Source organism: Lissotriton vulgaris, chromosome 5, assembly GCF_964263255.1.
Source record: "Lissotriton vulgaris chromosome 5, aLisVul1.2, whole genome shotgun sequence".
Classification (NCBI taxonomy): Eukaryota; Metazoa; Chordata; class Amphibia; order Caudata; family Salamandridae; genus Lissotriton; species Lissotriton vulgaris.
Window position 1 is genome coordinate 1,796,836,598 of NC_141693.1, and position 24,131 is coordinate 1,796,860,728.

The 24,131-nt window shown below is 47.7% G+C and overlaps 1 protein-coding gene across 1 annotated transcript in view; it reads left to right on the forward strand.

Moving 5' to 3' along the window:
• The window catches only part of DNAJC7 (DnaJ heat shock protein family (Hsp40) member C7), a 649,293-nt gene that overhangs the window by 569,283 nt on the left and 55,879 nt on the right, over positions 1-24,131 (forward strand). The window contains exon 12 of the mRNA XM_086924152.1: positions 20,227-20,379. Coding sequence (XP_086780278.1) covers positions 20,227-20,379 — 153 coding nt within the window. The remainder of the gene's footprint in view (positions 1-20,226; positions 20,380-24,131) is intronic.

Sequence of the window (24,131 nt, forward strand, 5' to 3'; positions counted from 1 at the left end):
CAGCCCCGTGGTATAGTGATGAGCTAAGAGTTGCGAAAGCAGCACTGAAGCGAGCTGAAAGACAGTGGCGAGGGGCTTTTGCCGCAGATGCTAAGGAGATCTACCTAACTGAGAGGCGAGCCTATCATGGGCTAATCAGGAAGTCCAAAGCGCCATACTATGCCACCAGGATTAGTGAAGCTGGGAATTCCACGAAGGAATTGTTTTTGCTCTATAAAACTCTTTCGGGTGAGAAACCAGCCATCGCCCCTGATGATTGCTCGGTGGAATCCTGTGATAGGATTGCAGACTTTTTTGCCGAGAAAGTAGCGAAAATTTACTCAGCGTTCCCCAGTCACCCCACCGCAGGGTCGGAGTTTGTGGAAGTCCGAGGGAATGGGGGGATAGACACACACTGACCAACTTTGCCACCCCGTCCCCAGAGGCCCTCTTAAAGATCTGTAGGTCCGTTAAGTCTGGCTCCCCACAGGACCCCACCACGCCGAAACGGCTAGCTGATAGCTTACCAGTGTTAGAACCTTACATCAGACACCTGCTGGACGTGTCATTTCGTACTAGGACCGTGCCCAGAGACTGGAAACAGGCGGTGGTTCTACCTCTTAGGAAGAAGCCCAACATCAGCTTCGAAAAGTTGGAGAACCTCCGACCCATCTCCTTTCTGCCCTACCTGGCCAAAGTGGCCGAAAAAACGGTAAACATGCAGCTGATGGATTTCGTGGAGGAGGCTGCCCTCCTGCACGACACCCAGTTAGGTTTCCGTCCCTGCCACTCAACTGAATCAGCGCTTCTGATGGCTGTGGATGAGGGTCAGACCATGGCCCTCATCCTATTGGACCTGGGTGCAGCGTTCAACACTGTAGCTCATACCACCTTGCTACAGTGTCTGAACAGTGGTGGGATATCTGGCGCTGCACTCGAATGGATCCAATCCTTCCTGACAGGGAGAGGCTTTCAGGTTCGCCAGGGAGAATGTTATTCCAGGGAAATCGGTTTGGGGCAGGGCGTGCCCCAGGGCTCGTCCCTGAGCCCCACCCTATTTTATCAACATGTCTCCCCGGTGGCACCTATCGTCGAAAGCCATGGTCTGCGCATAGTGTCCTATCCTGACGACACGCAGTTGGTTATCTCCCTTTCATGCGCGCCGGGTCTTGCGGTGGACAAATTCAGAGCTTGCATGCAAGAACTTGCAACCTGGATGTCCACCAACTGTCTCAAGCTAAACGGCAGCAAGACCGAGGTGCTAGTGTTGGGAGGGAGCCCATCTGTTTGGTAGTCGGCATGGTGGCCCTCATGCTTAGGCGAAGTTCCAACACCCTGTCAGGAAGCCAGGAACCTTGGAGTTTGGCTTGACATGGACCTGTCCTTTGGTCCTCAGATAGGCCGTGTGGTGGGTATCTGCTTCAGCGTCCTAAAAAAGTCTGCGGAAGGTTTTAGATCTCCTCCCTACGTCGGCCCGTAGGACGCTGGTGCATGCCCTCGTCACATCGCGCCTGGACTACGGCAATCTGCTGTACCTGGGAGCCACCAGTAAGGCAATAAACCGCCTCCAGGTGTTGCAGAATGCGGCAGCCCGCCTGATTCTGAAATTTCCCAAGAGATCTGCTTCCAAAGCAGCCCTTCAGACCCTTCACTGGCTCCCAGTAAGGAGTAGTGTCGGGTTTAAGGCCCTTTGCACCTGCCATCGCATCCTTACTGGGAAGGCACCAGCACCGCTTCAGAGTCTGGTCACCCGATACGCGCCCACGCGCGCCCTGCGCTCCTCCTATGGAGGCCTACTAAAGGTCCTCAGGATAAGAAAGGCTCGCATGGGAGGTAGATCTTTCCGTTACCTGGCCGCGAAAAGCTGGAATGCCTTACCTTTGGACCTTCGCCTGGAGCCATCTGAACTTGGCTTCAAGAAGAAACTTAAAACCCACCTGTACACAAGGTAAACCATCAGACCTTGCGGCCCAGCTTTGCCTACTTCACTTGCCATAGCGCGGGGACACGCCATCCAAGCGTAACCAGGCGCTTTACTAAACTCCCTTAATAATAATAACATACTCAGTCTGGCTGATCCTCCCTTTATCTTCCAATAGAGCACCCTAGAACCTGATAGTACAAATATCATCTTTGGCGCAAAACCCGAACACCTTCTTTATACCTCCACTGGACAGGGAAAACGCAATGCTCTGTCATGGTTTGTTATGGTTTTGATTCAGTTATGGATATTGCCATATGCTTTTTAGGCTGCTGTACCCATACTTTATGGGTGCTATCAAAACTTGCGGCCATCAGTATGCAAGCGTTTGAAGAAGCCGTTCTCTGATCTGATGAGTAATAACCTAGATGCATCAAAGCTGATCCTGAAGTGCTGCTTTGACCGCTGACTATTATTGGGCTTGTCTGTCACAGCTCCTTGGCATGTTTGAAGTCATTAAACTGGATTTTCAGGAGCTGTCTAGGCTAAGCTGATGTACTTGCCCTTTGACAGTGAGCTGTGCAGTTCACACAGTGGCAGCTGTCTTGCCCATGCAAACTGGACAGCTTTACCATATTGCTCTTTGCAAAGCTGGGGTAGGTGCAGAAGGCATCACCAGCAGCATATCAAGTCCAGGTGGGCCAAACCTTGCTGACTCATCCCATATAGAACACCCACTTAGTGAGGGAGTATCTCCCATTTTATGAAAGGCGATCTCAGAGGACTTCTTGGTAATTTAGCTGATCCGCTGAGGCTATGGCGTCCCCTTCTGTTCTTCCATAAGGTCCTCGGGACCACTACCCTTCCTTCAGTGTGTTCTCGTTGGCTTATATCTCGATCCTGAAGGCAGATGTCCTTGTACAAAGGAACCACACTAGTGGTACCTGTGGAAGAGAGGGGCACAGGATTTTACTTTCTTTACTTCTTGGTCCCCAAAGACTACAAAGTCCTTCGGCCTACCCTGGACCTTTGCCTTCCTCCTGCTCAGGACCTTTGCCTTCCTCCTGCCCAGGACCTTTGCCTTCCTCCTGCCCTGGACCTTCGCCTTCCTCCTGCCCTGGACCTTTGCCTTCCTCCTGCCCTGGACCTTTGCCTTCCTCCTGCCCTGGACCTTTGCCTTCCTCCTGCCCTGGACCTTTGCCTTCCTCCTGCCCTGGACCTTTGCCTTCCCCCTGCCCTGGACCTTTGCCTTCCCCCTGCCCTGGACCTTTGCCTTCCCCCTGCCCTGGACCTTTGCCTTCCCCCTGCCCTGGACCTTTGCCTTCCCCCTGCCCTATACCTTTGCCTTCCCCCTGCCCTGGACCTTTGCCTTCCCCCTGCCCTGGACCTTTGCCTTCCCCCTGCCCTGGACCTTTGCCTTCCCCCTGCCCTGGACCGCCCTGGACCTTTGCCTTCCGCCTCCGCCTGCCCTGGACCTTTGCCTTCCGCCTCCGCCTGCCCTGGACCTTTGCCTTCCGCCTCCGCCTGCCCTGGACCTTTGCCTTCCGCCTCCGCCTGCCCTGGACCTTTGCCTTCCGCCTCCGCCTGCCCTGGACCTTTGCCTTCCGCCTCCGCCTGCCCTGGACCTTTGCCTTCCGCCTCCGCCTGCCCTGGACCTATGCCTTCCGCCTCCACCTGCCCTGGACCTTTGCCTTCCGCCTGCCCTGGACCTTTGCCTTCCGCCTGCCCTGGACCTTTGCCTTCCGCCTGCCCAGGAGATCTGCCTTCCGCCTGCCCTCGACCTCTGGCCTCTAAACCTATTCATCCCGTAGGGCAAGTTCAAGAGGTCACTAAGACCAGTCCTGCTGGCCTTGAACCTGGAAGATTGGTTGGGTCCCTGGACCTTCAGGATGCCAATGTTCATCTTACACTTCTCCCTGCCCACTAGTGGTACTCTATGGCCATGGTGGGCTCCCAACACTGTCATTTTGTAGTCCTTCCCTTCAGACAGGCATACATCTGTAGTGGTCATTACAGCTTTGCAGCAGAGGTCAGCAGTCCCGGTTTGGATAACTAGTTTGTAAAGGCGGAGTCCCAAGACACAAGTCCGTGAACATCTTTAGCATTTGATGGTTTTTGAACACAACCTGGGATTTTCAATCAATGTCCTAAAGTAGCACCTCGTTCCATTGAAAAGCTGACCTTTATTTAGGCTTTTCTCAGCAATACCTTTGTGAAGGTTTTTCCTCTTCCTCAAAGGATAGCAGATATTCAGGGGCTCATGACTAGGTGTCTGACTCTAGCTTGGATCTTGGACTTTCAGGTCTTGCCTGTGCCACACCTCGTGGGCTCATGCATCATTTTGGTGCCTTTCGCCAGGTGTCTGGTGAAAGCCCTCCAGGGGTATCTGAGGAGTCAGTGGCAGCAACAGCAAGGGAGTCTCTTTCTGCGTAGGTGTGGCTCTTCCAGTCTGTACTTCAGGATCTGCACTAGTGGATGGACCCCTCCAGCATGCTGAGATTCTGCCTATTCAATCCTCCTAAAGTAATCGTTGTCATGGATGCCTCCTCGCTGGCATTTAATTTAATCCATTTGTAGAGTGCATGGTTAAACCACCGGTGTGTCAAGCATTTTTCTATGTATTTTTTGGGTCCCGAAGCATTTCCCCTCTACTCTCCGGATTTGACCATCAAATAACAACTTGGAGTCGCATGAGATGCTAATCGTGGTAATATAATTGTACAGGGTCGTTGGTCTTTGTCAGAGCTGTGGATTGTCCCTTTTGCCCTGTTAGCCTCCAAATTCTATTTATTTCTGACAGCTTCCTCACCACCCTCACTCCTCCACTTTGAGTTGGTGTCATGGTTAGTAGATCCCTTGGCAAAACATACATGCTAAGCTTGTACTTGCCGTAGTCATGGGTTATCCAGTATTATGGGTGTCTTTCATAGATTCACATGCCTGAATCATTCCCCGTCGTCGAGACGGGAGTCCCCGATACATAGAAAAGTAATGTCCTATAGACATACATAGAGAAAAGAAGGCCTAAGGGCATTGCCTTAGTAGCCTATCTATGTCCTTTTGTAAAAAAGGACTAAATTCCAGAAGGTAGCCAATCAGCTACCACCTCCCTCTAGAACCTTCCTGTCAGGAGCCTCAGTCTCTCAGATTTTCTACCGCACGTTGTGCTAGGGAGTCTCCACCTGAGTTCTCCTCAGGTTTCCTAGTTTTATCTCTTTTCCTAACAAATTGGCTATTTCCTTCAAAACTCAACTATGGCTGATCAACAAAAGAAAGGTCTCTTCAGGGCTTGCTCATCTGGTGGTAAGCAAAGACTCCACGTCGATGACAGGCATGAAACTTGCCTATACTGTCTTTATCCAGATCATTCTCCCAAAGAATGTCGAATTTGTAGAACATTCTCTACAAAGACACTTAAAGACAGAGAAGGAAGGCTGCTCCTCTGGTTGAACAGACTGAAAACCAGAGACGACCTGGAGTCTTCAGAGGACGGTGAGATGGCTTCAGTTTCCTCAAAAATATCCTTGAAGAGGCCAAAGGTTGCATCACCTAGCCCTACAGAGCTTTCTCCTAAAAAGACTGTCTCAAAGTCTTCAGAGGCAAGATCTACCACGTCTGACAAGGAGGCGCCTGCCTTCAGGAAGCCTGCGCAGTAGTCTACCACAATTTCGTCGACGCTTCCCTCAGCGCTGAGGAAAACCATCTCTACAGTCTATGTTTCTACATCGACGACGGCGTCGTCAGCATCTTCATCGGCGACGACGACTACTCCATCGTCGACGGCGGGTAAGCTTGTGTCGTCGATTTTTCTCATAAAAAAGCACTCGACGTTGCTTAAAATTCCGTCGTCGACGACAGCGTCGACGACGAAGCCAAAACCGTCTACGCCTACACCGCCGACGAAGACCCCCTCAAAGACAAGGGGTGTTGTCGTCTAAGACATCGACGACGGTAAAAACATCGTCTACTAAGACAGTCGTCGAGCACCCCATCGACGACGAAGACACCATCGACTAGCACACCGTCGACGACGAAGACCTCGTCGACGAGCGCACTGTCGACGACTAGCACACCATCGACGAAGGTACCATCGACGAGCCCGCCATCGGAATTCAGTCGACGAAGCCATCGACGACGACACCGACGCTATGGAAACAATCCGACTTGATTCCACGCAAAAAGAGTACAAAGAATCCAATTACACCGGATTTAACGTCTCCAAGCAGGGTTCAAAATTTGCCCCCATCTTGTCTACTGGAAGAAGACGAATCGGACGATGACCAGTACGGTCAGGCCACCAGTCCCTCAGATCTCCTAGTAAAGTGCCAAAGCACAGATGAAGATAGCGATGAGATGGTGTTTACTGAGGAGACTGTACATTCAAAGGTACAGAAGCAGGTCACACCTATGGTATGCCTTCCAGTATCTATAGTCTCAGATCTACAGTACTTGATACAAGACTGCAAGAAGCGATTTCCTGAATCGCCAACGGCCACGTCAACGGAGAAAACTCCAGTGTCATCTGGGCCGACCTCATCTCCAAGACCAAGACCATCACCTTTGATGATACATCGAGAGAGAGAAACAGTACAACATATCCCGTCTTCTGACGACGAGGGCGAGGAACCACAAGAAGGGGAGGTACGGGACAACCTTTCCGACCACAGGGAGGATGAAGACTACATCGCTCCATCTCCAGCCACACCTGAGCCCACTACTTCGGACTCGCCGCCGGCGGACATTGGCGGATTCCACAATTTAGTGGAGAGAGCGGCCACGAGATTCCATATGACTATGGATTCCCATGAAACAGACTGCATCCCATATATGATTTTAAAGACCCAGTCAGAAAAACAACTAGATCAATACCAATCATTGATCATATATGGGAACAAGGGCAACAATTGATGCAGACACCAGCCCCCGTCCCCGCAGTGGTACCCAGACTGGATAAGAAATATAAGGCAACAGCACCAGCATGCCTTACTGGGCATCCAAAGCCAGATTCCGTGGTTACCCAGGCGGCTCAAAAGAACTCTAGAAATCCGTCCTCTCCATTGTCAGCACCACCAGACAAGGAAGGCAGGAAACTAGACGGTATTGGCAAACGCTTTTCAACCATGTCAGCCATGACCATCAAAGTAGCTAACGCCATTGCACTACTAGGACGCTACAATAGGCAATTGTGGGAGGACATTGCCCCATATCTGACAGAACTGCCTGATAACTTAAAGGAGGAAGTTCAATCACTCCTTGAAGAGGGACAAATGTCGGCATCAGAGCTTATTGACTGTGCTGTAGATGTCCCAATGACCGGCTTCAGACAGCTAGCAGGTGCCGGGGTCTTGCGAAGACAAGGGTGGCTCAAGGCAACATCCTTTCGTCAAGAATTCCAAACTAAAGTACTAGAGATGCCCTACGACGGCCAACACCTCTTTGGGTAGAAAATAGACGAGGCCTTACAGACAATCAAAAAAGATACGGACACTGCACGGGCGCTTGGCACGTTACAGTTTAAAAACCAGTCCTTTCGAGGGAACAGGGGTAGAGGTCAGTCCTCTTACAGAGGATCATACCAGAGCAAATCCACATACTCCTATAACCAAGGCCGATCGCAATACCAGCAGCGGCAACAGCAACAAGGACGTCAGACCTCATACGGGAGGTCCAACTACAGGGGAAGAAACCAAAAGAAAGCCACTGGCGGAAGCCAATGATTGTTTCCAACAGCCAGTCCATCAACCATCTTGTTCTTTCAAAATTGGAGGAAAACTAACACACTAACTCCACAATTTGAGATCAATAACTACAGATCGGTGGGTGCTCCAATTGATCCAATACGGACATTCATTGGAATTCAATTCAATTCCCCCGACAACTACTCCTCGCAAGCTCCAACACAGGCACCTACGATTACTCCTTCAAGAGATCTCTTCAATGTTAAAGAAAGGAGCAATAGAGCGAGTACCATCAGCTCACAAAGGGAAGGGATTTTATTCCCGCTTCTTTCTAATACAACAGAAACGGAAAAAATGGAGGCCCATCCTAGATCTCAGGGTACTCAATACATTCTTGAAGAGTCAATCGTTTCGGATGGTGACTATCCAAGAGATCTTGGGATCACTGGAGAAAGGAGACTTTATGACGTCTTTAGACCTACAAGACGCATATTATCACATCCCAGTACACAAACGCCACAGAAAATTCCTCAGATTCGCAGTAGCGGGTTAGCACTATCAATTTTGTGTCCTCCCATTCGGCCTCAAATCGGCACCTCGAATCTTCACCAAGTGTTTCTCCCCTGTGGCAGCCTTCCTACGACAGCATGGACACCAAGTCTTCCCCTACCTGGACGACTGGCTGGTGAAAGCACCATATATAGCAGGCGAAGCAGAGTCTTCCAACGCCTGTCTCAAAATTTTCCAGCAAATGGGCTTGACACTTAATCACGAGAAATCTACCTTAAATCCTACAGAATTCTTACCTTTCTTGGGGCAACTTTGAATACGGAATGTTCAAAAGCATTTCCATCTCAAGAGAGGAAGCACAAGCTGATTACTCTTGCCACCGCAGTGGCTTCAAAGAAAACCATACTGGTCCGTACTTTCAAGTCCCTTCTGGGGATGATGTCCTCGTGTATCCTGCTTATTCCACACTGTCGGCTCAGGATGCGCCCCCTGCAAGAGGCCTTGACCAGGCAGTGGACTCAGAGCACAGGCTCTTTCGAGGATCACATCGTGATTACTCAACAAATATCCAAGATCCTGCTCTGGTGGAGGACGCCCAAGAACCTTTCACAAGGACTACCATTCCTGCTACCTGCAACTCCACACGTAATAACTACAGATGCCTCTCTAGAGGGATGGGGAGCGGTCCTTCAAGAATTACAGATCAGCGGCAAGTGGACGGACCAGGAACGGCAACTACATATGAACCTCCTAGAACTGAGGGCAGTTTTCCTATCTCTGCAGGCCTTCCTCCATCGCATCACAAACTCCCTAGTGCTTGTCAGAACAGACAACACCATGACAATGCACTACTTGAACAAGCAGGGAGGGACGCGTTCGCTAACACTATCTTGCGAATCGCAGAAAATTTGGAACTGGCTAGTGCTCCACAATATCACGCTGACAGCAGAGTATGTCCCAGGCAAGGACAACGTCATAGCAGATGCTCTAAGTAGACAGAGATCCCTACCCCACGAATGGGAACTCGAGCAGAAAGTGCTGAATCGCATATTCTCGGAATGGGGGAGTCTGCAGATCGACCTCTTTGCCACCAGCGAGAACGCCAAATGCTGCAACTTCGCAAGTTGGCATCCCCAGTTGCGGTCCCTCGGAAATGCATTTTCCATCGCATGGCGCAACATGTTTGCGTACGCATTTCCGCCATTTTCCCTCATTCCAAGAGCCCTTCGGAAAATGAATGCGGAGAGCTGCACACTGATTCTGATTTCCCCGTTCTGGGCGAGCCAACATTGGTTCACGGACCTCCATCGCCTCTCAGTCCAACCGCCAATCCGTTTGGGCCAACATCCATCCCTACTCACGATGTCCAAAGGCCAGGTACCTCACCCGAATCTGAAATCTCTGTTTATCGGCATGGCTCCCGAGTACCGAGAATTCCACCAACTAGACATTCCACAGGAGTGCAAGGAGGTCCTCGCGAAAGCAAGAGCGGACAGCACAAACAAGACCTTTTCCTTAAAATGGAAACGATTTTGCATTTGGTGTAAGGACAAAGATCTCCATCCTTTCCGGGTTGCACCAGAGCAGCTATTGCCATATCTGTTACACCTGGCACAATCAGGACTTGCGCATGCCTCTATCAGAGTTCATCTGGCAGCAATTTCCCGGTTTACGAGAACATCAAAAGGGCCCTCTCTCTGGTCTCACCGGTTAATAAAGCAATTCCTTAAGGCGCTCTACAGATCCTTCCCTCGACCAAGAAGAGTTCCACCATCATGGCATCTCAATGTGGTACTCAACCAATTGAGGAAACACCCTTTCGAACCAATCCATAGGGCGGATCTCAAATATATCTCCTGGAAGACAGCCCTTCTATTGGCTCTGACCTCAGCTAGAAGGGTCAGCGAACTACAGGCTCTTTCCATACAATATCCCTTCATGCAGTTCAAGGAAGATAGAGTAATTCTAAGAACGAATCCTCGATTTATTCCTAAGGTCCCGTCGGACTTCCATTTAAATGAACCATTAGTCCTCCGATCATTCTTCCCAAATCCCAGTACTGCAGCTGAAAGATCCCTACATTCCTTGGACCTAAAGAGGTGTCTTAAGTTTTACCTTGACAAAACAAAACATTTCAGGAAAACGAATCAGCTTTTCATCGCTTTCAGCAGACCACGAAAGGGCATGCCACTTTCCAAACAAAGCATTTCATGATGGATGTCTTCTGCAATTGCCTTTTGCCATGACAAAGCAGGAAGGCCATTACAATCCAAAGTCCGAGCTCATTCTACAAGAGCTGTGTCCACATCAGCCGCGCTATTTTCTGGCGTGCCAATACTGTACATTTGCAGGGCAGCGACCTGGAAGTCGCCACACACCTTTACCAGGCACTACTGCCTGAATACGGAACTGATGCAAGATGCAGCTGTGGGCCAGGCTGTGCTTCGCCACCTATTCCAGTGAGGTGAGCCTTCCTCCTTCCCACCATCCTTCACTGGTATGCACATTTATTTACTTATTTCTTGTTACTTGTTGATGGTTCTTAGTCGCATGATATGTATTATCTCAGACTGCTTATGCTGTTCCATCAGAAATGTGCATAATGTATTGCTTGCTACTCTGATTCAGGCATGTGAATCTATGAAAGACACCCATAATACTGTATAAGAAATGTGTTACTTACCTGTAACTGCAGTTATCCAGTATTGGTGTCTTTCATAGATTCACATGCAACCCTCCCGCCTCCCCTGGAAGGTCTCACCTCTCTCTCTAACATGTATTACGCCTACCTAGCTTGGTGCGTGCGAAAATCTGAGAGACTGAGGCTCCTGACAGGAAGGTTCTATATGGAGGTGGTAGCTGATTGGCTACCTTCTGGAATTTGGTCCTTTTTACAAAAGGACATAGATAGGCTACTAAGGCAAGGCCCTTAGGCCTACTTTTCTCTATGTATGTCTATAGGACATTACTTTTCTATGTACCGGGGACTCCTGTCTCGACGACTGGGAATGATTCAGGCATGTGAATCTATGAAAGACACCGATATTGAATAACTGCAGTTACAGGTAAGTAACGCATTTCTTCCTTGCCTCATATTTGTATGGGTGAAGAAAACGATATGATTCCAGTAAGCTGGCTGTCACCAAATATACTGCTCTGGCATCCCATCTGAAAGCAGATTTGTGGCTGATGTTATGTAGTGCCACTTCTTGATGCTGAATGTCAGGGCAAACTATTTCCCGGACCAGTCTGAGGCCTCAAATAAGTATTGATAAGGTGGTGAATTTCTCGGAAAATTATGTTTGAGCATTGTGAGCTGTAGATCGCCTGCTTGGCATAGCCACCCATCTAGTGTTGGGCCCGGATGTTTGCGCTTTGTTTTTCGTCAAAGAAGTCTTTCAAGTCACGAGGTTGGTGACGACTCCTTTCGGTGATAGTGCACATGGGTATCGACTCCATTGTTAGATACTCTTTTTTCCGCCATAGAGTTCGAATGTGCAATGCAGGTTCCTCTCGACGTGCAATCCACTACCCTCGACGGTATTGTTTCTCAATCGCGTTTTCCATCTTTGTGTATCGTTTCGAGTCAGTCTTCGATCAGAAGTTTCATGAAGGGCCGATAGGCCAACCCGCGTCTGGCTCGCTAGCAGTCGATGGAACGGACTCCATTCAAATTCTGTCCCGGGTGGCTCACTAAATTTCTGCGCACAGACTTGCACGAAGTGTGCAATCTCTGTCTATCCCTGGAACACGACGAACGAGACTGCGACATGTGTTGATCGTTTCGATCAAAGAAGAAACTCTGTGACCGTCAAACTCGACATCCCGAAAAGCATCCGCAAAGCGTCTCTGCACCAGATATGATATCTTCGGAGAAGACTCCAACTGTGAAGAATCTCAAGTGCAGGAAACCAAAGTAGAGTAAGAACCCATTTCTCTGTCCAAAGCCAAATCTGACGCGGAAGACCAAGTAACACCGGATCAATGTATTGTTAGAACTGACACTCCCTTCCCCTACCACTTATTAAAGAAAAAGGCTCTGGTCCGTCTGCCCTCGGGCCAAGGTCTGCACCGAGAAAAAGTTTTGGACGCCCCACCCTCCAGCCCGACACGGAAACCTAAATCAAAGCCTTTCGGCTCAGGATCGAGTCAGCCACATACTGATGTCGAACCAAAATCTTCGGCATCTAAGTACAAGCATACCAATTTCGAACCGAAATCTTCGGCATTCTACTCAAAGCATGATGTTGTCACTTTTCCCCCATTACCGAAAACTAAATCTTCGGAACCGAAAGCTTCCGAGCCGAAACTTTCAACGTTGAAAACTGCGAAGACAACTGTTCCACCTACAGAGCCTCGTGTCGATATTACACCTGCAAACACAGTTCCAAAACAAAAAGAACTGGATATCCATCCAGATACTGGACATATTCATGTAAAAATGCCAGAGAAAAGAAAAATGGGCATAGAAAAGGACTATCACATTCCTTTAAAATGCGAGAATGTGAGTAGTAACCCTTCTCCTCCCATTACACCTCTGTCACCCTCTGATCCAAATTTGCTCATCACACCCACAATTCCCCACAGCCTCAATCACTTAATCCAGAAGATGAAGGTAATTGGGATGAAGATAGGCCACTGGACATAAATGACCCCTGGGATGTCTAATACAGATCCGAATACAGACAACAATCCGAACCTATACCCCTCTAAACCCTCACCACTTGATGACAACTTAATACTTAATAGGGCTGCTCAATACCATTGGGTGGAATTACACAAAGAGGCTCTTGAAGAGGATTTGCTATTTAAAACCTTAAGTTCCTCTCAGAGGTCAACAGACACTTCCTCTGCTTAAGGGAATGCTTAAACATACTGACAAAATTTTTAAAGACCATGTGCGAGCAAGAATAATTCCTCCAAGAATTGAGAAAAAGTATAAGGCAGCACCTTATACCCCACTTACATCAAGGATCAACTTCCATTAGACTCACTTTTGGTTTCCAACGCTCATAAACTGGCAAGTTCTCAAACTACAGGTGATGCCCTCCTTATGAGGAGTCAAAGTTAATTGATTCCTCGACCAAAAGAGTAGCATCGTAAGCAGCTAATCATTGGTGCATTGCAAATGTGCAATAGAGCTCACTATGACGAGCTAGAGAAATTAATAGTTTCTACCTAATAAGCACAAAACCAGAGTCAATGGCCTAATTCAGGAGGATAAATTATGTTCACTTCTATTAGGTGCGCTTTAGATGCAGCAGACACAGCAGCCCGCGCAGTCAACACCAGTGTATTCCTACTCTGACATGCTTGGCTCAGAATGTTAGGGTTCGAACCCGAAGTTCAAAGCTCTATTTTAAACCAACTATTTGTTAAAGAGCGCCTCTTTGGTCCTACAGGGGATCCTTTCGTCACTCCTTTTACAGAGGTGGCTCCAACTACTTCCTCGGAAAATCCCTCTTCCGCTTACATGGGCAATAATCATTCACCCTCCTCGAGTGGTTACTTTTGGTGAGGATTTAGAGGAAACAACAGCAAGGGAAGAGGCAGAGGCAACTCAACATGACCATTCCACTCCTGTCTGAGGTCTTCTCACCTAATTTCTACCTGTTTGGAATACAATCACCTCTGACACATGGGTTCTACAAATTATCCAATATGGTTATTGCCTGGAACTAACAGCCACTCCCCAAAACATTCCACCAAGACCACACACTGTCTCAAGAACATCTGAACCTTCACAAACAAGAAGTTCTCTCTCTGTTACAAAAAAGAGCTATAGAGCCAGTCCCATTACAATATCAAGGGACCGGAGTATACTCCCTGTACTTCATAATTCCCAAAAAGGACAGCTCTCTAAGGCCTATATTAGACCTGCGAGATCTACATCTATACATCCAATCAGATCACTTTCACATGGTAACACTCCTGTAAGTTTATTTATTTATTTATTTATTTAAAGATTTGTAGAGCGCCTGGTGACCCGGAGGCATCCCCGCGCTATAAGACCTGTAAAGTTGGCTGAGAGGGGAGAGGGGGGAGAAAACCTTTTTATTTAGGGAAAAGCAGCGTTTTGAGCTGCTTGCGAAAGCGCAGGTAGCAGGGTTCCAATCGCAAACTGCGGGGGAGCAAGTTCCATCGGGAGGCTGCCTTTACTGAGAAGCGGCTACCTCCGGTACGTGCCCTCCTAAACTTGGGGACATTCGCCCGTCGCTCATTGTCCGAGCGCAGAGATCTCGGGGCTTTGTACGGGGTAACCATGTCTCCTAGGATAGAAGGGCCTTGTCCATTGAGGAGCTTGTGGGTGATGCACCTAGCCTTGAACTCGATCCTCTCTCGCACTGGCAACCAGTTGAGTGCCTTAAGGGCCGGTCTGATCTAGAAGGAAGGCCCATCAGCATCCGAGCAGCTGCATTTTGGGTTCGTTGCAGCTTGCCCAAGGTGGCTTCAGGGGCTCCTAAATAGACAGCATTGCTGTAATCCAGTCATGCAAGAACCAGTCCTTGAACCAGCAGTTTCCTGGAAAGAGGGGGGAGTAGGGGGGAGGATCTTGCGGACTGACCGCATAAGTCCAAAGCAGGTTCCGGCTGTTTTAGCATCCTGGGTTTTCATGGATAGGTCCGGTTCAAGCCAGACCCCCAGACTCTTAATTTCTTTTCTGGGGGTGGGCACCTCACCCATGGTGTCGGGCCAAACGGATGGTGGAATTGTTGCCCATTTCTTGCCCATCAGCATAACTTCTGTTTTGGACCCGTTGAGTTTGAGTGAGGATTCGCACATCCAGAGGTGGATTTTCTGGAGGCAGTGCAGAAGATTATCTGGGTATTGGTCTAGATGTGAGATCGAGACGACCAGTTGCGTGTCGTCCGTGTAACTCACCATCTTAATGGCTAAGGGGGCAACTACATCCTCCAAAGGGGCCATGTAGGCATTTAAAAGGGTGGGGCTCAGTGAGAAACCCTGGGGGACCCCACTTGTCAGAGGAAGAGAGTCAGAGCGGGAGCTGCCATCCCAGACCTGAAATGAGCGGCCCGACAGGAATGACTCTAACCAGGCCAGCGCTGTGCCCCCGAGTCCTGCCCTGGCCAGCCGATGGAGCAGGACACGGTGGTTCACCGTGTCAAAGGCTGCACTAAGGTCCAGGAGGATCACTGCCACTGATCCCCCCCGAATCCAAAATGCACCTTGCCTCCTCGATGACGGCGCACTGGGCCAGGGACAGACTGATTTGCATATAGCCAGGTTCTGAGCTGGGATGGTGCAGTGAGATAAATAACGGTGATGGATCAAGCCCTGATCTTTGGACTGGGTAAGAGTGGTCTGCTTAATTCAGACACTCTGTTCATCACCACCCCCTTTTCTGAATCGTTTTTGGCCACTATAGGTGTGGCAGGGTATACTCAGACATGAGTCCCTTTCTCACTGCACCATCAGGATTCAAGCAAGCCGGGCCGAAGACGGCTGAAATGCCAGAAACCGGTCCCCGGTAGATTGTCTCCTTTCTGGTGAAGAATTGGCTTGGTAGTTTAGTCTGCCCTGTTCCCATGATGCACTGGGCCAGGGACAGACTGATTTGCATATAGCCAGGTTCTGAGCTGGGATGGTGCAGTGAGATAAATAACGGTGATGGATCAAGCCCTGATCTTTGGACTGGGTAAGAGTGGTCTGCTTAATTCAGACACTCTGTTCATCACCACCCCCTTTTCTGAATCATTTCTTGCCCATCAGCATAACTTCTGTTTTGGACCCGTTGAGTTTGAGTGAGGATTCGCACATCCAGAGGTGGATTTTCTGGAGGCAGTGCAGAAGATTATCTGGGTATTGGTCTAGATGTGAGATCGAGACGACCAGTTGCGTGTCGTCCGTGTAAATCACCATCTTAATGGCTAAGGGGGCAACTACATCCTCCAAAGGGGCCATGTAGGCATTTAAAAGGGTGGGGCTCAGTGAGGAACCCTGGGGGACCCCACTTGTCAGAGGAAGAGAGTCAGAGCGGGAGCTGCCATCCCAGACCTGAAATGAGCGGCCCGACAGGAATGACTCTAACCAGGCCAGCGCTGTGCCCCCGAGTCCTGCCCTGGCCAGCCGATGGAGCAGGACCCGGTGGTTCACCGTGTCAAAGGCTGCACTAAGGTCCAGGAGGATCACTGCCACTGATCCCCCCGAATCCAAAATGCACCTTGCCTCCTCGATGACGGCGAGGAGGGCGGTGTCCGTGCCTTGGCCAGGGCGAAACCCCGTTTGGGACCGTCGCAGCAGATTGTTCGATTCCAGAAACTGGGAGAACTGAGCGTTGACCAGTTTTTCAGCAATTTTGCTGATGCCTGGAAGGAGCGAGATCGGTCTATAATTGGCCAGATCGGCAGGGTCGAGTTGTTTTTTTTTTAGCAGGGCTTTGACTACCGCTCCTTTCCAGCTCGGAGGGACGGTGCCTTGGGACAGAGAGGCATTTATCAACTCCAGAACTGGGGGAACAATCGCAGGGACGACTGCTTTAAGAAACCTCATGGGTGCGGGGTCAAGGGGGAGCCACTTTTCATTTTGGCCAGAGTCTTTTCGACTTCGTCCGATGTAACCGCCCTAAAGGCATTAAGTGCTCCCACTCCTTCAGCACGGTGACTTTCTGTCAACATTAGATTTAAAGGACGCCTTCTTCCGTATTCCAATCCACCCACTCATCCCAAATACCTCATGTTTGTGGTAGCGGGACAGCACTACCAATTCAGAGTGCTTCATTTCGGAGTCACCACTGCTCCCAGGGATTTCACCATATGCCTGCCAGTAGTCTCAGCTCATCTACAAAGACATACGTCTTCCTATACTTAGACGACTGGCTCATAAAAGCCAGCTCACAAGCATACTGTCCACAACATACTCACAAAACAGTGAAGCTACTTCACGATATGGGATTCACAGTTAATCTGTCCAAATCCCATCTCCAACACGCAAGCGTAGTTGAGAGCCACTCTAGATACACAAAAGGCTCTGGCCTATCCCAATACAGCCAGAATCTGCAACATTCAAACTCTACTTTCCCAATTCCAGCCTCAACACTCCTTGCCAGCTCGAGTGTTCACGTTGTTACTAGGGATGATGGCGTCTTGCATCCTAATAGTCCCCTATGCAAGACTTCAAATGCGTCCCCTTCAGGAATGCTTAGCCCGCCAGTGGAATCAGTCTGGGTTAGTTATCAGATCTAGTGTTGGTGGACGACCACACTCCTCACTCTCTGCAGTGGTGGAATCCACAAAACCTTTCCAAAAGGCGACCCTTCATCGACCCAGGTCCAGAGTCCGTGCTAACGGCAGATGCATCGCTCACTGGTTGGGGAGTTAAACTCCAAATTCACACAATTCAATTCAGAGTATGTGGCGCCTGCAGCAAAAGCAACTTCAGATAAATCATCTAGAGCTTCTAGCGATATTTCTAGTGCTCAATGCCTTTCAAGTTCACTTGGTAGGCAAAGCTGTCCTGATACCCACAGACAGCATGACAGCAATGTATTAAATAAAGAAACGGGGTGGGGGGGCACTCTCTCCAGCTGTCACAGACCATCTGGAGGTGGGCCATACATCACGAAATGCATCTCCTTGCAGATCATCTTCTTGGAGTAGACAATCAAATCGCTGATCTGCTCAGCAGACCGAGACAACAGATCCATTAGGTGGCAACTCCGCCCTAGAGTTCTCCTCCCATTCTTTCAGATGTCGGGCTTCCCAGACATAGATCCCATCCACCAAAACAAAAAATGCCCAAGCTTTGCCTCCAGGCCACACCCATTGTCCAGAGGCAATGTACCATGGATGAATTGGTCAGGGATGTTTGCCTATGCTTTTCCGCCTCTCCCACTTATTCCACTAGTGGTTTGGAAGCCCAGGCAGGCGTCACGGACACTAATCCTTGGTGCTCCCACACGGTTGGAGCTCAGTAGTCCCTCACCGCAAACTCATCTTCAACCCAATCTCCTCACGCAGAGCCTTGGAGAGATATGACTTCCAGATCCCGGTCACCTCAACCTTGCGATCTGGCACCTAAAGTCATAGAGTTTGGCTACCTTAATCTTCCGCCAGACTACATCAACATTATCTAACAGTCTAGACATCCTACTACAAGGGCTTACTATGCAGCAAAGTGGAAACAGTTTATTATTTATTGTAATAATAAAATCAACCTGCTTGATGCTTCAGTTTAGAACATCATCTGCTATTTACTGTATCAACAGCGTTCACATTTAGTATACACATCCATACATTTACATATAGTTGCAATAGCCTCTTACCTTCAAAATAGACAACCTCTGCCTCTCTTCAGAGGGCCTGTTATTAAGGAATTTATGGAAGGACTCAAGAGTCATTCCCCCAACACCTGCCCCAGTGTGGAATCTCACAGGTCCACCCCTTGAGCCATTGCACAAATGTGAGGTGCAATTTCTCACTTGAAAATTCGCTTTCCTCATACCTATTACATCACTGAGGAGAGTAGGTGAGCTTCAGGCAGTAACAATAGAAGAACCATTTTTACTAGTACACCAAAACAAAGTGGTACTTCGGACTAATCCTAGATTTCTACCCAAAGTGATTTCTGCCTTCCATATCAACCAATATTTTGAGTTGTCTGTGTTCTTCCCTCAACTAGATTCTGTGGCAGAACGTGCCCTACACACCTTAGATGTTAAAAGAGCATTACTCTATTACATAGGAAGGACAAAAACCTTTCTGTAAGACAAAACAACTCTTTGTGGCATTTGCTCCACCTCATAAAGGCAATCCCATCTCAAAATCAGGTATTGCACAGTGGATAGTCAAATGCATTCAAACATGCTATGCAAAAGCAGAACTAACATTGACAATTCCCCCTATAGTGCACTCCACTTGTAAAATAGGGGCTTCTATGACTTTTTTAGGAAACATCCCCGTAGATGACCTCTGCAAAGCTGCAACATGGTCTGCACCTCACACATTCACAAAGCACTATTGTGTAGATTTGTTAGCAAGACAGCAAGCTAGTGTGAGCCAGGCAGTTCTACGTACACTCTTTCAAACTTCTGCAACATCTTCAGGTTAGCCACCGCTTTGGAAGATTACTGCTTTCTAGTCTTTGAAAAGCATGTTCTCTACAGCTCACATGCCTCAAACGTAAAATGCTACTTACCCAGTATGCTTCTGTTCTTGGCTTGTAGAGCTGTAGATTCACATGCGCCCACCTGCCTCCCCCGGTACCTACACCTGTTGCAGTGATATCTTACACATGGACATCTCTATTCTACTACTCTTACTAACTCCATTATCACCCTCTGCGGGAAAATATTCTAAAAATGGAGTCGATGGCCATGCGCAGTATCACCGAAAGGAGTCACCGACCTGGTGACCGGAAAGACTCCTTCGAGAAAAAAAACTAAGTGCAAACATCCGGACCCAACATTAGATGGCAGACTATGCAAAGCATGGGAAACTACAGCTCTACAGTCCAAGAACAGAAGCATACTGGATAAGTAGCATTTTCCTTATGCACCAGAAAAATCATTAATAAAGGTATGGAACCTTTTCTCCTCTTTTTATCAGTGGCCTGATTTATAACCCAAACCACCGTGTGGATAGTACGATGCTCTATGCACTTTGTTTTAGGCTCTTTATGATCTTGTTTAAAATGTAAGAATACTGAGACCGAAATTCTGGAGTGGGTGTATGATCATTCTTAAACCTATTGTCTTCCACTGTGAAAGACACTTCTGTGGTGATCTTAGGGCCATGGTATTTTTATTTTTAGAAAATGTTTGCTGAATTACTGTATTTTTCTGTTCACACCAAAGATGGTATATTTGTGCAGAACATGACGGTTTACAGATCATCAGTAGGCAACTTACCAGGTACTCTGTAATACTCCTGCCTCTACAAAGCTACCACTTACTAATGACTTTCCAGTTATAACACATGATGTGGATGTGCAGTATATAGTTTATAAGAGCAGTACCAACTTGTGTTGGGTGGATCTGCAAGTAATCTTAGTATTGTATTTAAAAATATGCAAAGGGTGCCTTGATTTTCTGGCAAGATTCAAGATTTGATTGAAGCAATAAAGTCAGCTATTTTAATTTAGCCTTTCAATATGAATGCTTCTCTTTCTGCCTTTCACCAGATCGGCACAGCAGTGCAACTTCAGATGTGCAAAAAGAAGAGGAAAAGAAATTTAAGGAGGTTGGTGAAGCCTTCACAATCCTTTCTGACCCCAAGAAGAAGGCGCGCTATGACAGCGGGCAAGATCTCGACGAGGATGGTGTGAACATGGGAGGTTAGTAGTGGCTTCAATGAAGTTGGTAGTAGACCGAAACGCGTATGGCATGGCAAACATCTAACAATAAATCCGCCATAACTCCTGTAAACGAGTGAGTGCGTTATTTTTCTTGCTGAAAGGCAAAAACCTGTTTCATTTATACCAACGTGGCTCTGCCGGAAAGAAACGCACCGCCCCCACCTAAGAAGCGCCATCGTCAAACCAGTGTGTGTGTGTGTATATGTGTGTATATATATATATATATATATATCTCCAGAACAAACCTGATTTTTATAAAGGTCATGATCTTTTGCTGCATCCTTCAATTTATTGCTATTTTTACAGCTTCTATTGTAGATCTTATGCTTTGCACTCCTATGGCCTATACTGTTCAGTTTTTCTACTTAGCTGTGCTTTAAGGTTAGTGTGTGCAGAGAATAACGTGTTCCGATGGATACCTCTAACTGCAGATTCCTCACATTTAGACTATCCCCATATGCATGACTGTATTTAGAGAAATTCAACATCCGTACATGTCTGCATCATGCAACTCCATGTTGGCTTCATACTACCCTGGAAGAGACAGATCAGATCATCATATAAGTGCTACCCCTGTGCACTGTTGTTAGTTCATTGCTTTACGGCCCTTCCAATGCTGATCTTGAGCACAGCTCCCAACTTTTGTTGATTTCCAATACTTTAAGGCAGTGTGCTTGTTAACATTGCCTCCTCCAAAATAGACAAGCTCCAAGCAGAGCTAAAGATGTTGTTCACTTAGGTTTCAGGTGCCTGGGCCCAGCTCATGACTTGAAACATGCAGCAAGTGTGACATCATGCACTTGAACATGACCTGGCACCAGGAATCTAAGTACTACATCTCCAAGCACAAGAAGAGATTCCTGTCAAAGGTATTGCTTCCACATCAAGTTTCAGGCCTGATCTGCTTCTTGGCCATTCTTGCAAACAATCAAAGTCTTCTGGTAAGCTCCAATCAAAATCCCTGCACAAGCGCAAAAAAGATGAAACCGGTCTTGATGCCATACTAGCTAAAAGGTCATGGGTGTCAAGAAGAACCTCACACTCTTTTGAAGTCCCTGCTTCCATAGCCAATTCTACACCTGGTCCTAGCGTGCCCTTAGTTTCCCAGCCTGGTGTGGACCTTAAAGCACAAAGTGGCCTTCATGGAGCCCATGCGGCAAGTTTTTGATGTGATTCCGGTTCCCTCTGCTGTGTTTTCAAGCTCCTTGGAGCTCTGAGTTACCACCAGTGGGTCCTCCCCTGATGCAGTCAGTCTCATTAGGACTCGTTACCTGGCCATACTGACTCTGGTGCACTCTTCCACACGGTCTCCAAGATGCACACCGGTTCCTGCTATGCTCATGCTGACTCCATCTGCACAGATTGAAGATCTGTTTCTAACGCCAGTATCTGTCCCCGAAGGGACGTTCAACCGAGCTAGACTAATGTCATGCTATGAGATTACAAAAGTGTAACGTTGTATAGCCTGATTCTAAACCAATGCCTCTGCTTACTATACTTATGATGCCCTTTACATGAACAGTGGGCTAGATACCTACCCTGAAACGTAGCTTGACTAGGCACATGGGCCACTAATATCGGAAAGTCCCTCGTTTACAGTGGTGATCCGGAGAGCTGCTGAGGGGCTAGACCTCCTGTTGATGTTCATTGAGACAAAACTGACTGATAGAAATTCTCCAACCAGGGCCAAGGCCTTCTAAGACCTTACTACCATTTAATGATGCCATCACAAATGCTTTGGTTGCTTCATGGCGCAAGCCATTTATTGCAGCCAGTGGCCCTATAATCTAGATCTGCACCTGGTGATGCAGACGTACTCACAAAGCACCATACATCTGACAGCCTCCTTAGTAAAAGAAAGTTTTCTTCAGCGAACTCGGTCCTTAAGTACGTAAATGTAGTGTTGTTGGGTAGGTATACACATGCTATGTCTGACATTTCCAGCAAGATCTTGCCAAAAGTCCCAGAGACCCTCAGCTCCGCTGTCTCAGACAGTACTTGATGGGGTAGCTTGTAGCAAAGTTTGTAATTTGTCCAGGCCAGGATACCATTGATAGTATAACAAAGATAAGTGAGATAGACCGTATTTTCTGGCGATGTGTAAGAATTCTTAACTCAGCTGCTTCAAGCTCCACCCAGCGCTGCTTGTTGGTTGCCTTTTGGACATTTCTTTACTGTGGTCTGTCAGTAGTGCCTTTTGCTGCTTGGTTTCCTACGACGGGACACCACCAATTTGTTTCTTTTCGTGGGCCATCTCTGACCATCTGTTAAGTCCTCGCTTGCAGGCGCACCCCCTCCCTCCCATTATTGCTGACCTCCTTCGTGGTTTTCACGTCACAACTTTTTTTTCTATTTATTGACTTTTGTGGCAATGGCAGCGTGCCACCATTGCTTCAAACGTTCATAAAAACAAAACAAAGGCGGGTGGACGCCGCATTTCTCTTCCATGTATGCACTTTTATAGCAATGGCAGCACGCAGTGCTTATTTTAAACATATTATGCTAGAGTACGGTGTGCCGCAATGGCTACAAAAGTAAATAAATAGAAATAAAATAGGCAGGCCGCACAACTTTTTTTTCTATTTTTTGACTTTTGTGGCAATGGCGGCACTCCACGCTTTAGATTTAAACATCCAAAGCTAAAGCACATTGTGCCGCCATTGCTACTAAAGTCAATGAATAGAAAAGCAAAGGCTTTCTTTTCCATTTTTTTTTTACATTTATAGCACTCTCGTCACGCCGCGCTTTACTTTTAAATATATTAAGGTAAAGCGCGGCATTCCGCAGTTGCTACAATAGTAAATAAATAGAAAAAAATAAGATGGCGACACAGCTTTTTTTTCTATTTGACTTTTGTGGCAATGGTAGCACACCACACTTTAGCATTAAACATCTAAAGCTAAAGTGCGTTGTGCCAGCATTGCGACAAAGTGTTTTTTTAAACAAAGGCGGACGTAAAGCATTTTTTTACCATTTGCATTGGCAAAGCCAATCGCTTTACATTTAACTAATGCGAGACCTATTTGGATAGCAAATGCTTAAGTTTTCTACTGACTCGCATTTTAGTGATGCAGATAGGTGTGAAACCCATTGGTGACCATTGAACAATATATATTTCAGTAACCACGACAAAATTTATAGTTCAGTGGTGGTTATTTGTGTTGATCACTTGTTTTCCTAAAAAAACGTGGTTGAAAAATAATTATTGGAATCCATAAATTACAGAGAAAAAAAATGGGAATTGGTGACGATGTTATCATCTGTATTTTTTTGCCCCTTGCCCTGATTGCAGATTTATAAACTTAATGTGCTAGCTCGAGGCATGTGGGCTGCTGAATTCATATCTGTGCATAGATCGCCGCCTAGTGTTTTGTCCGGATGATTGCACATTGTTGTCCTGGAAGAGTTTTCGAAGTATCACGAGATAGGTGGCTCCTCCCCTGGACTACAGTGCGCATGGGCATCCTTTCCATCCTCAGATTTTTTTTTTTCCGCCATTGGGTTCGGATGTACTTTCTTTACTCAAGTTCGGAATCAATAGAAAAACTTTTCTACAAGGCCTAAAGGCCTTCGAGGTCGTCGGTATTGTCATTTCGATCGGTTCCGAGTACTTTGTTCCAGTTCTTTTCGAGCAGGACGTTGAGGAGGGCCGCGTGGCCTTTTCGACACGAGAGGCCCGATCGTCGATGGAACGGAGCCCGTTCAAACGATGCCCCCTTTGTAATTCTAAG